The sequence below is a fragment of the Pan paniscus genome, chromosome 3, assembly GCF_029289425.2.
Source record: "Pan paniscus chromosome 3, NHGRI_mPanPan1-v2.0_pri, whole genome shotgun sequence".
NCBI classification, from domain to species: domain Eukaryota; kingdom Metazoa; phylum Chordata; class Mammalia; order Primates; family Hominidae; genus Pan; species Pan paniscus.
The window spans coordinates 119,740,944-119,758,364 of NC_073252.2; the positions used below are offsets into that span (position 1 = coordinate 119,740,944).

Here is a 17,421-nt window from a genome sequence, read left to right on the forward strand (position 1 = left end):
AAAGAGCCTCCCCTCCTTAGAAGAATGCCCAGCAGCCATTCATCATTCCTTAGCATCCTCCCTGAAACAGGAAATCTCAATCCTGAGCTAGGAAATGTAAAGGATTCCTTCCTACCAAGGGCACAGCAACTCCGTAAAGTTTTCTTCCTCCCGTTACATTTCCCATGGTGTTTGACTGCCTATTATAAACTGGGGGGTGGGGGGAGGGTGGGGGAGTAAAGGTTTATGGGATATTGTAGGCAGAGGAAAAGCTCAATGTTTAATAACAACTTTAAGAGAAAGAGAGAGGGACAGAAGCACAGACACATTTTCTATCCCAGCACAATAATGAAAAATCCTTAAAATTCTAACTCAGTCCTCAGAAGATGGTCTAGTGCTGGACTAGGATCCTCTCACCTCTTTAATATTAATAAAAGGGATAATCATAAATAATATTTGGCAGGGGGTCAACTGTGCTTTGCGATAACCTTTTTTCCTCTTTCCCCTTACTCTTAGACCTCCTATTTAGCTTACCAACTTTCTCAAGTTGATCTGCCATCAGCAGCCAAATTTAAATGAATTAATTGGATTTCATAAATAAATTAATACTAATTAATAGTTTCCTGTATTGCTCCTCCCAAGAGTAAATGCATTTTAAAATTTCTTTGAGGAAGAGAGAAATGCTTAACCACAGGAGGCCACAGTGCGAACAGCACAGTCCCAGAAAGCTGGGGATTTCAGATGGCCTGGGGCTGCTGTGAATTAGATGTCAACCTGCAGCTTCAGTTTCTTAATTTGTAAAATAAGAGACTGGACTAGATGAAATCCTTTCAAATTCAAACATTCTATTATTCTTCAAAATATTCTATATTGTTAAATTTCAGAAGTGTGGTACTAAGATGATTTTAGGTGGGGAATTCAGATGACCTTCTTATCACACAGTGTAAGTTACTATCTACTCCATGTGCCTAATAAGATCAGTTACGAGTAAGAATGTTCTTCCTTCTGCCATTCTTGGTTACGTTAAATAATATTGCCAATGTTAGGGCTTAAATAAACACAACACACAATCATAGGAATGTATCATAGGGATGTTCAGTCTCAAGATGGTGGAATAAAGCCCTTTCTCATCCCTTCTCCTTTTCAAAATTACCTCCCTAAACAAGGAGAACAAGGAATTGCAACACAAATTTCATCTTCCATGAAACCAAGAGCCATTTGTAACTCCAAGCTACAATATATAACGGTGGAAAGGAGATGAGTTGTTAAAATAGTAAATCATTTAGTGGAGAGAAAGAAGTTCCAACTACAGTGGCTGTTACAGAAAACAAGCTGATCCACCCAGCTCAATGCCAGAGAACGCCCAGAAATTGAAAGCAAAAAAAATTCCAGAAAGTAGAGATAAGGCTGGAACCTAAAATGAGGGAATTGGCTATATAAAAAGTGCATAGAAACCATCCCCCTACATCCCCACCTGCTAATTGATATGGTTAAGTGACAACCCTCCTGCACCCCTACGGGAGATAGGATATGGAATCTCTGGAGATACAGAAACAGAAATGCTCTAGACGTGGGGATACCAGGGGGCAGGAACTAGGAACAGGGGGACTCTTGCCGAGTTCGTCAATACTAACAGCCAGGTTTATTATTTCCTAATCTCTTCTCCCCTGAGAAATATTAGGAAAAAAACCCCTGGATCTCTGAAATAAAGAATGCTATAAAAAAGAATACTCATAAGACAAGAAAGAGATCTTAGAAATTAAAAATATAATCACTAAAATGGAAATAAATTCAGTGAAAGAGTTGGGAGATAGAGACAAGGAAATAGAAAAAACACAAAAAGCAAGCACTGGAAAACAGAAGAGAAGAGATATAAAAACTAGGGGATCAGTCAGGAGGTCCAACATCCAGACCATAGAAATTCCAGAAAAAGCAAAGAATAAAAATAGTGGTTAGGAAAACTTCCCAGAACTAAAGGACATAATGTCCAGATGGAAAGTGTTACCCAAGTGTCCAGCTCAGGTGATGATGAAAGCATCCATACCAAGGCACATCTTCAGAAGAGAGCTAATGAACAGACAATTCTAAGAGCTTCCTGAAGCGGGGGGAAGAAAAGACCTCATACAAAGAAAGTTAGAGGGCTCTAGAAAGGATAACTTCAGGAAAACACACACAGTTAGACACCGTAGAAGATTTAGCTAAGAAACAAGGACACGATGTGACAAATATTTACTCCAAGAAAAACAACCAATTATCAAAGAAAATAAATGCAGTCATACTATACTACTTGACTTAGCAGTGAACAATGATTACATGGTCATATTAATGAAGAACTTAAATAAGATATTAACCAGAAATTGTGATAAACCATCTTGTGGAAGATAGGTGGAGAGTAATAGATACATGTGAACATAAATTCTCACCTGAGACTATTGATAACATCTAAAATATGAATAAAAAGATAGCAGTATATGAAAGAGTTGAAAGTGGAGTAGACAGAAAAGGAGAAGGGACCAGGGAATTGCTGGGGGCTTGCTGTTGTTCGTAGACGTCTTTTAGCACTATCTAACTTTTAAAACTATTTGATATTACATAAAAATAACTTAAACCAACAAAAATGATGACTCATTGTACACAGTGAAATTGCTATATACAACTGATAATATAAAGAAAAGTTTCAGAGTATTAAAGGCCTCAAGGCTGGGTGGTGCGGTGGTTCATGCCTATAATCACAGCAACTTGGGAGGTAGAGGTAGGAGGATTGCTTGAGCTCAGGAGTTAGAGACCAGCCTGGGCAACATAGTGAGACCTCGTCGATACAAAAAATTTTACAAGTAGCCAGTTATGGTAGTGTGTGCCTGTAGTCCCAGTTACTTGGGAGGCTAAGATTTGAGGATCACTTGAGCCTAGGAGTTTGAGTCTGCAATGAGCTATGATTGCACCAACTGCACTCCAGCCTAGGTGATAGAGTGAGACTCTGTCTCAAAAAAAAAAAAAAAAGAATTAAAAAAATAAAGTCCTTAAGTCTAATGCCATGCTGTGCTGTTCTTAAAAATTAAACTATAACTGTAAAGAAAGCTGCCTCTTTCTTAATAACACTAGTCAGTCTGGACTCAAAGTCCAGACTCGTGTCCCTAAGATTCAACAATCACTTGGAGAATCTGATTCCCTCCAGGGTTGGGAGGGAGGGAAGTCCTGCTTCCAGTCTAATGCCTGAGCCAACACACACACTAAGCCAAGACTGGAACATTTATACAAGACCAGTGCCACAGAAACTAACATACAAAGTGTTTTAGGTAATCTGAGTTACAAGGCATTGTGGACTCATGTTTGGTTCCTTGATCATATAAAGGTGAGTATCAGAAGATCTATTATTGATTTGCCAGGGAAGCGTTAGAACATTACTTTACATCTCTGTGTACTAATTTCCTCATTTGGTAAGTGATGACAATGATTTAAAAAACTGCTTTAAAGAGGAGCGATTTAAGTGAATGAGTATAAACGACAGCATGTAGTATATAAACACAAATTAACTGCTTTTATTATGACAAATTTTTTGGCAGCACTTCCTCTAAAGAAAAACTAAACAGGATTTTTTTCTAGAAATCTTTCTCTGTTAAAGATAACATTGTTGAAAAATCTAATGATTTTGTGCATGTATGCTAATACGTGCAAGGACTGATTCTTCTAACAGTAGAGTCATAAGTTTTTCTCTTGATCTTTCAGTTTTTGAAGAGTGTGCATCGATGTTATTTCTTGCTGCTTTTTCTCCCTCCCCTCTAAACAAAAGCTTTTTCCCTCAAAATCTAGCTTGGACTCCCTTTGTTTCTCTCTTCACACTCCTTTGAGTAATCTCATGTAGTCACACAACTGTGTAACAATTCCCATCAGACAGCTTTAAACTTGTATTTCCTTTTCCCTGCTTAACATCTCTATCAGAAATATTTGATCATTCACTATTCCTTTAAAAAGAAAAAAAAACAACAAAAAGAGAACTATCTGAAAAATCAGATCCTCACCTTTGCTTTTTTCTTGTCAACAATGGCATCAACCATGTTGGTTATCTGGGTCAAAAATCACTAAATTGTCTCTGATCCTGCTTTCTCTTTAAAGCCATCATGGATAGTGAGTTACAAAATTCCATAGATTCTAGCTGGTTTTTTTTTTCCCCCTCAATTTCTCCCCTTTCCATTCCACCAACACTACACTATCACAGAGTCTAATCTCAGCCTGGACAGTTACAGTCATCTCCTAATTTGTCTCTTCACTTTCTATTAATTGCCACTTCAATCCAGAGTGGGTTTGCTCAAATTACTGCTACTTTAAAATAATCGGTGGCTCCCTAGTGCCTCATCCTGGCATATAGGATCCTCCGCACTAATGCCTCAAACCAACATGTCCAGCTAAATCTCACTGCTCCCCTATACATAACTATGTTCCAACCAAACTCAACTAATATTCCTTAAACATGCCTGGCATTTTGGGGAAAGAGAGGGCTTGAATTAAGTATTTACCTTATCTCTGCTTCTTGTCCTATCTATCCTTCAAGGCCCATAAAGGTTTCCTTGATTTCCCCACAACTTAATGTTGTCCTTCTCTTCTTTGCACTTGACCCTTTATAACTCTTTGTGGTTTTTTGTTGTTGTTGTTGTTTTTTAAACGGAACTGATTTTACTCTAACTTACAGCATAACCGCTCATGCCCAGTCTCATTCCCCTCCCTCATGAGATTGTAAACTTCTTGAGTACAGGAAAGTTGTCATGCTTATCTTTGTGGCTTGCTGTACCTAGCCTACACTTTGCAAATATGCACGCTTGAGAAACGCTTGAATTGAGACTCATGAAAACTGCCTTCCAATATCTTTTTTGGAATTCATCACATATACTGAATAACTGAAACATTTTTTTAAAATGAGGCCATCACTACAATGACATATTACTTGGTCCTAGGTTTGCAACCAATTGGGATGAAGGAAGTCTTGGTTTGAATCAGTGGTTCAATCAAGAGTTCTATCACCAGGTAAAAATAATCTTGTTAGTGATACAGCAGGTGACACTTTTCCTCCCAAGTCAGTCTATTTAAAATTTCCACATGGAATAGGGCAGCATGGAGCAGTGAAACCAGCAATAGAAGTACCCCGAGGAATTATCCTGGTAAAGGTGGGATTGTATCCTCAGCATCCTGCTGAATTTTAAATTCAGCTATGCTGTTCCGTCTCCTGAAATGACCCTGGGTATCCTTCTCGGAGTCCATCCTAGGGCTGTCGTGTTCGCTTTTAAACAACAATAAATAAACACTGTTTATTAAACAGTGGCCGGATTCTCCTCAAAGGCGGAATAAACAGCTAATCTCTGTTACAGAGATCAAGCTAGTCTCTGATGTTACCAAGTGACAGGCCTGAAATAAACATGAAGAGCTTGCTGCCCTGCCTCTAGAAGAAATGTTTTTTAATGTATATCTCCTTAAAAATGGCTGGGTCTTTTTCTCGACTTCTACAAAATAAGTATACCACAACATTTACTTGTTGAATTACGTAAAGTTAGCAAACATATACAAAAGATGTTCTATTAGCAGTGAGACAGCAAGCCTACAATAGAATTTGCCCCAGGGTTTTGTGTAATTGACCTCAAATTTCAGAAGGCAAAGTGAATAATCTCTGCTCCGCCCTACTTTCTCAGGTAAGAGTTCCGCTGTTTCATGTAGTCAGGATTTAAGGTTTTTAAAAAAGAAGAATTTTAAAAGGAATAAAAAAACAGGTAGGTTATAAAAACCAATTTGGCAAAAGGAAAAATGGACAATGTTTTAAAACCTTAGGGAGACGGGGAAGTGAGCTGGTGGCGCTTTAATCCCAAAGGATATACCTTCCCTCCATTTCCTGGGCCGCTTCCATTCCACGCTTATCTTCAGCAATAACTGAACCACATCGGGATGCGTCGCTCATTTAAAATCAGAACTCTTCCCTATGGGATCTACTCCCAGCCACTGATTGTGTTCCTGTGTTCTACCGACAGGTCCAGCCTGACCAGGCGCAGACTCTGCGCGCGCGATCCTGGGGATGCAGGGGTCACCCCGGAGGTCTCGGCCTCGGGCGGTGGGCCTCTCACCGGCAGCAGGGGGCGCTGCAGAACCTCTGTCCCCATCCTGGAGAACCACCTCCCCGGCTCAGCCGGTCTGCGCCGCCAGCCACCATCCGACCCCAAGTTCTCTACCTAGTTCTGAGCGTTCTTCCTAAAAAAGACAGTAAGCCCTGCGGCACTCCCAGTGTTACGTGACAGAAAAAATACAGAGCATCTCACCCTGTGAAACCGATCACCCTCTTTTTATCTTCTCTGCGTCTCGCACTGATTAAAAGCTGTCTCCAAGATTGGAAATTAAGAAAAGTTGCTCTTTCTCATGCATTAGCGCGCCGACCGCTCCTTCGTTTAGAGAGGGAGAGAAAGAAAGAGAAAAAGAGAGCCCGCGCGCCGGGGCGCGAGCCGCTGACCCTGCACCGCCTGGGAACCGCAGTCAAAGTTATCACTAAAGCGGTTCCCCGGCTGCCCGATGCCCACTCTCTCCCTCAGGGGACCCTATAGGGCTTCGGTTCCAGTTTTACCCCCAATGTGACTGAACCACAGAGAGACGAGGCGCCTGGGCAAACCTTCAACCCACACCCTGTATCGCACTGTCCCCTCCCTACTCCCCACTTCTCTGCCCCCGCCCCCGACGTCCCAGAGCGTCGGAGGGGACCCAAGTCCACGCTGGGACGCCCGGTAGGAGTTCAGGGTTCAAGTGCGCGCCTGGGTCTGTGCACATCTTCCCCTTCCTCGGCCTCCCTGGGTAAGCTCGGGACCCCGGGGTCCGTCTTCCAAGGGGTGCCCAGCCCTGGCAGCAGTCGTGCGAGCTCCTCGGCTCTAATACAGGGAGTGGCTGCTCGCCAGGATGCTTGTCTGAAGTCAGTGTGCCCGCCTGCGGGCTGTTGCGTGTGCTTGAGCCGGGACAGAGCCCCTGCCACGCACTCGGCAGCCCCTGTGTCCCTCCACCGCGCGGGACCGAGGGGGCGAGCCTCCGGCCGAGGTCTGTCCCCTCCAAATCACTCCAAATCGAACTGCCCGGCCGTACCATGTGGGTCTCGGAGGTCCTGGGCTCGACGTGGAGCCGCCCGGCGCGCGCCTTCCCGCCCCCCGCCCGGCACCGCCCTCCGAGGCGCGGGCCGCGGCCGGGCCCGGTACTCACAGGTCCGGCCCGTGGGAAAAGGGCGGCGGGCAGTAGCCGTGCGGCTCCCGCTGCGAGGGCGCCGAGCGCGGCTCCAGCCCCCCGTTGACGCCCCTCCAGCCCCGGCGGCGGCGCTGCGGCTCCGCGCCCTCGTCCTCGCCCTCGTCTTCCTCCTCCTCCGGCGCGGGGAAGGTCACCCTTGCTTGTTCCTTGCACTTCCTGACCTTGGTGGACATCGCGCCGGCTGCGGTCCGAGTGTGGGGGTGCCGGCTGCCGGCCTCCTCCGCCTTCGCGGCAGTGCAGTCTTCCCGCGGCGCCCCTTCACCACCTCCCGCGGCTTCCGGGGCCCCGGGCGGCCCAGGGCGGGAAGGCAGGAGCGGAGAGCGTCGCGGCCCGCGATCCAGCAGTTAGAGGCTAGCGCCGAAGCCGAGCTGCCGCCGCCCACCATCAAACCGTGGGAGCAGCTGCCGCGGCCGTGGCTGCGACGAGGAAGCCCGGGGCCGAGCGGGGCTCTGGTGCTGGGAGAGGCTCTCCAGCCCCGCGGCGGCGGCGATGCCTCCTCGGCGCCCGTCTCCTGTCTCCGACAGCATCACTTGCTAGGACAGCATCGTTACTCAGGGAGAAGGAGAGGGAGGGCGGGAGGGGGAAGAGGAGGGGGAGAATCAATTCCTTATCAGACAGAGCTGGAGAGGAAATCAGACAGACCGCAGGTGGGGAGTAAAGAAAGAGAAACTTCCCCTCCCCACTCTCTTTCTCTTCCAGAGGATCTAGGGCCCTTTTTGCATCTACAGAAACAAGTTTCCTAAGGAAGGGAAAAGGAAATCCACTGGCTTGTTAATTTTCCTGCAGCCAACTCTCCAAATTTGTTTCAAAAAGCATCACTTGTTCGTTGGGTTACTCCCGGTAAGACTTGGTTGAATCTACGGAGGTTTAAGTACCTTCCCCTGAGTGCCTTCGTATTCCATCCAGCCTGGTAATGTTTTAAACGTGCATGATGCTTCAGTTCTTTTAATGACTCTCAAAGGCATCTAATAAGATTTATATACTTTCCAAGGAAGATTTTTCAGCGAAATGCAGTCTTCTTTTTAAAACACACTCACAAAAATTGCATTTTAGAATTCAATACCAGTCATTCTTTTGGGAGGAAAGAGGTACAGAATCTTAGCAGGAATCTTAGGGATCAGGGAGTCTCTTGGTCCTTTTAAATAAGAAACCCTTGGCCTAGAGAGACTGAAAAAGGTACTCATGACAGGTGGGTAGTGAGAAAACTTAGATTAGATCCAGAAGAGTGTGTTCTCCCAGACTTTCCCTTGCTTCAAATAGACGGCTTTCTAGCAAGTCCAACTAGGAAAAATCACAAAAATACTGGACACGCTCTGATGAGATAAAATTTATTTAACTGTATCCAATTATACTGTACTTTTTAGAGGAACAATTCTTCCCAAATTTAAGCAAAACACAAGAAAATGTAGCTCCTTTGAATTTAATTCTTAAAAAGTAAATAAAATATTGTGTATTAAATTGGCAAGTCTATATGTTGAAAGAAGCAATAGCATTTATACATCTAATATAGGAAAAACAAAAACAAGTAAATATTGTATAGTGCTTTATGTTTGGAAGTGCTTTTCAGTTGTTAGTACATATGCAAGTGTTAACGGTTTCACAATGTAGGTTAGCAGACCTATTCAGTTTCACCTCTGGAATATCTCTAAAGCAGGACTGCCCTTCTCCACCCGGTACCACCGCCTCAATTCAGGCTCCCCTGCTTCTCCCTGCTATCCAGCCTTTCTGCAGCCCACCTCTCCCCATACTGTTTCATTCTTTGTACTACTGGAAAGACCACGCTTAAAGCAAAGTCTGATCACGACTTTTCTCTATAAAAATCTCTGGTGGCTTCCCACTACTTTCAGGTTAAAATCCAAGTTTTCAATCTCTCCTCCCATCCTTTTTCATACACATTCTAACTGCAGTTACCCTGAACGCTCAGTCATCAACTGACATGCTAGATACTTTCCCATTTCTCTGCCTTTGTCTATGGCATTCCTGTCACTGAAATGTCTCTCTTCATTCATCTGCTACACTGACTTTTCCTTAAAGAACTAGGTTAGCTGTGGCCTCCAGTCTGACAGCCCTCTTGGGTCCCAGTGGATTTCCCACAGGCTCTGGTCCTTACCCATACTGTGTATACCACAGTCTTACCAGTGATCACATCATACTGAAATTCACTCTGTATGTGCCTGTTTCCTCTAAACTATGAATCCCTTGAGGGTGATGTGGGATCTTATTTATTTTGAGCTATTAGGGGCTCATCTTTTTGTCCTTGCTATTTAGATCAGTACCTGATGTGCAGGACAAGCTAAATAAATGTTTGTTGGATGAATTCATGAAGTTTATAGTTTCTTTATAATTACTTTAATATGTTTATAAACTGCCCTTATAGGACCATGGATAGAAGCTCTATAGCAATGCTGGAGTCACCAGGATTTACTCTTACACAATGTCTTAGTCTCCTGAGGCTGCCACAACAAAGTACCAAAGACTGGGTGGCTTGGGTGGCTTAAACAACAGATACTTAATTGCTCACAATTCTGGAGACTAGAAGTCTGAGTTCAAAGTGTTCACAGAGTTGGTTTCTTTTGAGGCCTCTCTTTGTGGTTTATAGATGGCCATCTTCTCCCTGTCTTCACATGGTCTTCCTTCTGTGCCTGTGTATTGATCTCCTCTTCTTATAAGGACACCACTCATATAGAATTAGGGCCCACCCTGATCACCTCATTTTACTTAATTACCTCTTTAAAGACTCCATCTCCAAATACTGGCACATTCTGAGGTACTGGGGGTTGGGACTTCAACATGTGAATTCTGGCAGTACACAATTCAGCCTATAACAGAGGAGAACTTTCTGATCTCAAAAGGAATAGAAGAAACCACAAAGAAAAAAACAGACATGAAAAGCAAAGATTAAACACTTCAATGTATCACAAAAATTTTAAAATATAAATAAGGTTATCTGTAAGAATTACTGCTCAACAGTGTCTTCTTATTAGACCCAGCATAGAAGTTAGACTTAGCAATTTTCTGAAGGTAGCAAGAGCACAGAAACAGGCAAAGTGTTCCTAACAGTGTACATTTCTTTCCCCTCCTTAAGAGCAGAAGTTCTTGGCCGGGCGCAGTGGCTCACACCTGTAGTCCCAGCACTTTGGGAGGCCAAGGTGGGCAGATCACGTGAGGTCAGGAGTTCGAAACCAGCCTGGCCAACATGGCGAGACTCTGTCTCTACTAAAAAAAAAGTACAAAAATTAGCTGGGCGTGGTGGCAGGCACCTGTAATCCCAGTGTAGAGGCTGAGGCAGGAGAGTTGCTTGAACCCGGGAGGCGGAGGTTGCGATGAGCCAAGATCACGCCACTGCACTCCAGCTTGGGCGACAAGAGCGCAAGAACGAGACTCTGTCTCAAAAAGAAAAGAAAAAAGAGTAGAAGTTCTCCTATAAATGCATTTGCTTGCTTTTTAAAGTAAACTTAACTGATTGATTTTGTTACCAGCATAAATTAAGAAGATAAAAGCTGCATATCAGAACAATCAACCCCCCCAAATTAGGATTCCCAAACTTATGATGTGGTCATTAACATTCTAGTGCCTTTTACACAGAACTTATAATGTCCCATAAACTGTCTTTCACTAATGCTTGCTGTTCTCTTACAGTCCAAGGAGTTTCCAGGCAGTTTCCTCACTCAATGTGTTTTGAAAATTTCCTCTAGTCAGAAGTTTGGAACTTGTATTGGTCTGTTCTCATGCTGCAAATAAAGACATACCCAAGACTGGGTGATTTATAAAGGAAAGAGGTTTCATGGACTCACAGTTCCCTATGGCTAGGGAGGCCTCACAATCAAGGCAGAAGGCAAAGTAGAAGCAAAGGCACGGCTTACATGGCAGCAGGCAAGAGAGCTTGTGCAGTTCCATTTATAAATGGAACTTCCATTTATAAAACCATCAGATCTCATGAGACTTATTCACCACCATGAGAACAGTATGGGGGATCTGCCCTCATGATTCAATTATCTCCACCTGGCCCCATCCTTGACACCTGGGCATCATTACAATTCAAGGTGAGATTTGGTTGGGGACACAGCCAAACCATATCGGGACTCAAAATTTACTTTAACATAGAAATAAGTTATAAATTATGGTTATATTTCCTGGAAAGTTAGCTTGAACTTGTTTCAATAACAGTGTAGGGAGGTATTTAAGAACATAAGGCCAGAGGCCTGGAATCAAATCCCACCTCTGCTGCTCACAGGTTGTGTGACTTTGAGAAAGCTACTTAACCTCTCCGAGCCTCAGTTTTTCCCTCAGTAAAATGAAGATATAGTCGTTGTACCTACTTCATAGGGGTGTTATAAGGATTCTGTGTTAATGGCACTTAAAACTGTACCTGGCATATAGTAGGCACTAGTAAGTATTAGCCACTATTAGTTCACTATGTGAATTATAGAACTAACAATAGAAATCAGAAGTCTGTTTCCTAAAGCAAGGATCTACCCTATCTGATTTAGATGCCATTCTATAATAGTATTTGCTAAGTTGTAACACTGGGCTGTCAGTTCTTCTAGGGGCAGGGACAGAGTCTTATTTGACATTGTCACACCAGTGTAATCATAAAGCTGGCAACATAGTGAGTGTTCAATAAATGGTAAGTAGTAATAACAGTAGTGGCAATTGAAACAGCCGTGGTAGTTGGAACAGCAGCCATTCAATAACTATTTGTGAAATGAAGAGATCCCATAGTGAGGAGGGGGAGGGAGCGACTTTTCTTCTTCTGCTTTGGGTACAGTGCCAACCTCAAGTAAAATTTGAGAATGGGCAAAACCTTTCTTTGGCATCTCTCTACTCTTTCTCTACATCTTTGTCTACCTTATAATGCCTTGTTTCCTAGCACCTATGAGCTCAGTGACATCGTATTGTTTTCATCCTTCCAGGATCTTATCTCTGGCCTGCCATTACCCCAAAAGGGCTCCATGCTTCTCAATGACCTTTCTATTCCCCGCCAGTCAAAAACTGCTATTCCTTCAGGGCAGTCAGTCTCAGTTAGCTGTTAAAGGGAAAGTATTTTATACAAGTTTGTACTAATGTGTGTGAGCCCCTAAAAGTCCTTAATGCTCCAAGGGATTTACATTTTTCAAAAACAACAGGAACTGTCCATTTAATGGAATTACCAGCTGTGTATTAAAGTCAAGTGAAAGGAAGATGCTTTTAGGGGAAGGGAAGATACTAGGAGCTGCCTACAACTCCCCTGTAGGGTTTCTGACTTTTTTCTTTTATTCTTTTTTTTTTTTTTTTTTTTTGAGATGGAGTCTCGCTCTGTCACCCAGGCTGGACTGCAGTGGTGCAATCTCGGCTCACTGCAACCTCCGCCTCCTGGGTTCAAGCAATTCTCCCGCCTTAGCTTCCCCAGTAGCTGGGACTACAGGCGCCCGCCACCACACCCAGCTAATTTTTTGTATTTTTAGTAGAGACGGGGTTTCACCGTGTTAGCCAGGATGGTCTCAATCTCCTCACCTCATGATCCACTCGGCCTCCCAAAGTGCTGGAATTACAGGCATGAGCCACCGCAGCCAGCCAACTTTCATCCTACCCATTACTAAAAGTTATAATTTTCTACCATTTTGAATTTGCCCCACCCCCAACCCCATTAACATCTACCAATAGCATTGTCAAGATGGGCTCCCAATTTGAGGAGGGAGTGGAAAATGGGTTAAGGGGCAAAGCTAGGGGATTTATGTATAGTTTCAATATTGAGCAAATAGAGACAGAAATTTATTATTTTGGGGAGACAATTCTCCATGAGTGCCTCATGTTTCTGTACACCTTGAAAGCAGAGGCAATGGTTACCTTTGTTCTGGAATATCTTTTCAAGGATGTTTATATGGCAAACAGCAAAGAACTAGTATGTGTACTGTTCTGTGTAATAAAGATAACGCTCTCCTTGGGGCAAAGGTCAGGCATGCCTACTGACTGTTATAAAAGATTCAGGTTACCTAAGCTCCAGGTTCTTCTCTTGTAATGCAACCTGCTGCATGTGCAGGTGTCATCTGCCCCTCTCCATGTCACTCTGTGGGAACTGAGACTCAGGCACAAATACTGGCACAAATACTGGCACTCTGGATACTGCTATTGCTATGAGTAATAAACCGTCCTTTGTGTCTGGCGGGGGAGTTTTGTGCCTTCTGCCAGCATTCATGAAACTGTGGCTAACTACCTTGTTAGCTTGCCAGTAGGGTAAAATTTCAGATCCTTCATAGTTCTTAACAATTATTACATTTTATAGGCCAGGCACAGTGGCTCACGTCTGTAATCCCAGACATGGGATTACACCCACTTTGGGAGGCCAAGGTGGGTGGATCTCTTACGTTCAAGAGTTCAAGACCAGACTGAGCAACATAGTGAGACCCTGTCTCTACAAAAAATTAAAAAAAAAAATAGCCAGGCACAGTGATATGGCACGGCTCGTGCCTGTAATCTCAGCCCCTCTGGAAGCTGAGGTGGGAGGATCACCTGAGCCTGGGCTGTCAAGGCTTTGGTGAGCCGAGATTGTGCCATTGCACTCCTGCCTGGGTAACAGAGTCAGATCCTGTCTCAAAAAAAAAAAAAAAAAGATTAGGTTTTATAGATGGAAAATTCACAGCTCTCTCCAGATCAGAAATCTCCAAGAGTAAATTAGTGTCTTAAAGGGGTTGTAATAACTTTCCTATGTGACTAAGTGCATTATTAATCAATTTTTCTATGATCAAGTACTCCTTTACATACCTGCTAATACAATTTTTGATATGAAATCAGTCCTAGAGGGAATCAATGTAAGATACAGACTTGATGAGTGCTTGCAGTTTTTTATTGACAATCTGAAGAATGACTTGACTCTAAATTGCAGCTCAAGGCTTAGAATGCTATTGTGTTTGGAGATTTGAGGAAAGAGGGCGTGAAGACTTAGTGTTCATTTCCTCAACCTCTCTCTGTGTGAACATACAGAAATCAAATCTGTCTAGCCTCTCTTTTTGGCAAGGTTAAGAACAATTCCACTTCATCCTAATCCCAATGATTCCTGCCGACCCTCTTCCAAAAACTATTTAAAGATATGTTCTTCAAAGTTATATTTGTCTTTCCTTCAGGGAGAAAAAGAATACCAATCACTTATAATATGGAAACTAGCAGAAATGGGTCACATAAGTCATCTGTCAGAAATTGGGAAAATAGAGTAGGTCAGTCTTTCCAGTCATGGTACTTTTACCTTCAATCAAATGAGATACGATAATTTCTTATTTATATTAATTCTACCCAGGCTGAATTCTTAAGACATATTTAAAATGTTAATTAAAAATGTAAATGCAATTCTCTTTACTTTCCCTTTTCTTTTATGTCAAATTTATTCTGTGCTACATGCACACCTCTTACAGGTTCCAAATGCAACCCCATGCTAAGTTCTGAATTACTAATAATGGACTTAGGATAAGGTTGTTAGTCTCCATATTACCAGGTTAGTGGTTAACCACTTTGACGTTGTTTTGTTTAAAAGCAGAAATATCTACCACCACCATTGATTGGAGAAAGACCTGACTTACTGATGTCTGACCAGACATGAATTTCGAGAAGTGAGGGTGAAACTCACTTAAACACTCTGTATATATAAAGGACACTGTTTCTCCATTGACATAAACCATGCCCTTCCTACCTCCCATTAGCCAGCTCTAATCTTCAAATGTAACTCTTTTATCCTATAACTCTTAACTTTAGGCAAAAGTGTTAAGATAAAGCAAAAGGAAAGAGAAATAGAAAAGACAAAAAAATTAAAATGTTATCTTTTCTCCCAATATTCACCTGGAGCGTTGCTAATGTACTGGTATCATGCAAGATTCCCCTATATTCACCTGGAGTAAATTATCTTGAAAATGTATGAAATACCCATACAAGATGCTCAATGGCCTCATTTTAATGCAAATTTTGGTTAAATAATTAAAATTACAAGATATTCACATGGCAACATAGAAATATGTAATTCAACTGTTAATCCTTTTGATATGACATTATGATTATTATAATGTCTTTAAGGATTTTAGGGATAAAGGAAAGGGAGGAGATTGTACTGTCCAGGTAATCATGAACTATGTGGGGTTGAAACATTTTAAAGGACATCTAGTCTGATCAACTTATAATGTTTGAATCCCTTTGCACAATCCTGACTAAATGTTCATACATATACATTAATATTTTCATCACTAAACAGTTTTTAAGAACATGATTCATTTACCTCTATAGATTATTTTTTAATGTAATAAATTCTTTTTTTTTGTTTTTATTTACTTTTTTTTCTTTTCTGTAAGTAATTTCTTAAAAGAGATTTGGATGCCAGGAAAAAAATTTCATAGTGTGGCTTACATCTTAATCAATGAGTCAAGTCTGTGAGTAAATGCCCTTAGAAAGAAGATTGTTGTATATCTTAGTGATGAGATAAGCACTCAGAGGGGGACTTTAAGTGATGTCTTTGAGGGTTCCTAGAAGGCATTGATGTCCAACACCATGTATATCTGCGAGAAGTGGAAAAGTCCAACTGGACCTGTGTATTAGGCTATTCTTGCATTGTTATAAAGAAATACCTGAGACTAGGTAGTGTATATATAAAAAAAGAGAGGTTTAATTGGCTCACAGTTCTGCAGGTTTTACAGGAAGCATGGTGCTGGTTTCTGCTCAACTTTTAGGAAGGCCTCAGGAAGCTCACAATCATGGTGGAAAGTGAAGGGGGAACTGGCAGGTCACACGGCGAAAGCAGGAGCAACAAAGAGGGAGAGAAGGTGAAGGGAAGGTTGGTGGGAGGTGCCACACACCTTTAAACAGCCAGATCTTGTGTGAACTCAGAGCAGGAGCTCACTTAACACCAAGAGGATGGTCCAAGCCATTCATGAGGGACCCATGATCCAAGCACCTCCCACTGGGCCTACTTCTGAGATTGGATTACATTTCAACATGAGATTAGAGCAGGGACATACATTCAAACTATCTCAATGTGTAAAATATAAAAATTCAGTAAACAATAGAGTTCCTATTGAAAATGTGTGCCTTTTAAGTTCAAGTCTTGGATATAACCAGTCAGAACCTCTGTTATAATTATGAGTTGGGGATGGGGATAGAAGGCATAATAAAGATCTATATTGTTGTGAGCCAAGAAGGAGACAGGTTATACCTCTTTGCGTTCAACAGATTTAGGCTTGACTACCAAACAGGAGAATGCTCTACAATATAATGGAAAGTGAAAGCTTTGAATCTTGGCTTAAAGGTGATTTATTCTGCAAAAGGAGCTCTGCCCAATGGACTTTTCTGGCACCCTCTGAAGGCTGACACTTTCTGTAGAGCCCAGGAAAAATAATAAAAGACTTAGTATCTACATCAAACAATTCCTGCACACTAAAGTATTTCTTCTAAAAATTATACATTAATCTTGGCTACTGAACAACAAAAAGAAGTCATTGCTTTAGGATGTTTTGTTTGCTTTATGAGGACTTTCCTCTCACTCAGCTGTTTACCTAGCAGCTTAAAATTCTGAAATCCCAAAGGAAAGAGACGCTTCTCACACATCAGAAAGAAGATGGCAGGCTACCAAACCGTAAATGGCTCCAATTTTCATGTAAAGTCAGCTGAGTGAATCACAGGTGGATTTTTACCAAAAATGCACTGAAGGTCCTCTGCCACCAATAATACCTTATTTAAAAATGATCAGCTCATCCTTGGCTAGAAATATTATGCATACTGTAGCCAAATATATTAAAATATAAATAAAACAAAGACACCTCTGGAGATAGTTCAGCAAAAACCCAGTATCCAGAAATAAATTGATTTAGGAGGAATAGTAAAAGCTCATAACAGGCAGCAAGGGTGCAGTAAGGATTTATGGGTTGGAACTGTTATGGGGGGAAAATAGAATTGCTTAGCTAGAATGACTTTTTGGGAACACATATAAGAAGATTTTATTCATGACTTTAGATCTTTCAGAATATACTTTTATATAAATGCAAAATATACAATTCAGTCAAAAGCAGGAAAAAAATTACCAGTACCTAAGGATATAAAAAAATCTCAAGATAGGGCTGGGCATGGTGGCTCACACCTGTAATCTCAGCACTCTGGGAGGCAGAAGAGAGGATTGCTTGAGGCCAGGAGTTCGAGACCAGCCTGGGCAACAGAGCAAAACCTTTTCTCAAAAAA

General features: G+C 42.2%; 1 protein-coding gene and 1 long non-coding RNA gene across 7 annotated transcripts in view; one reads left to right on the top strand and one right to left on the bottom strand.

The window, feature by feature from the left end:
• Positions 1-7,789, bottom strand: part of TRPC3 (transient receptor potential cation channel subfamily C member 3) — a 73,596-nt gene extending 65,807 nt beyond the window's left edge. For 3 of the 6 annotated variants that reach the window (XM_034959106.3, XM_034959105.3, XM_034959104.3), the window contains exon 1: positions 7,195-7,540. In XM_034959106.3, coding sequence (XP_034814997.1) covers positions 7,195-7,409 — 215 coding nt within the window. In that variant the 5' untranslated portion in view covers positions 7,410-7,540. Of the gene's footprint in view, positions 1-6,275; positions 6,345-7,194 lie in introns of those variants that run through there. The other 3 variants (XM_034959107.4, XM_003816411.6, XM_055111799.2) reach the window with 2 other exon arrangements.
• LOC117980057 (uncharacterized) overlaps positions 6,720-17,421 on the top strand; it is a 38,759-nt gene continuing 28,057 nt past the window's right edge. Inside the window, exon 1 of the long non-coding RNA XR_004671183.2 lies at positions 6,720-6,798. This is a non-coding gene — a long non-coding RNA (uncharacterized LOC117980057). The remainder of the gene's footprint in view (positions 6,799-17,421) is intronic.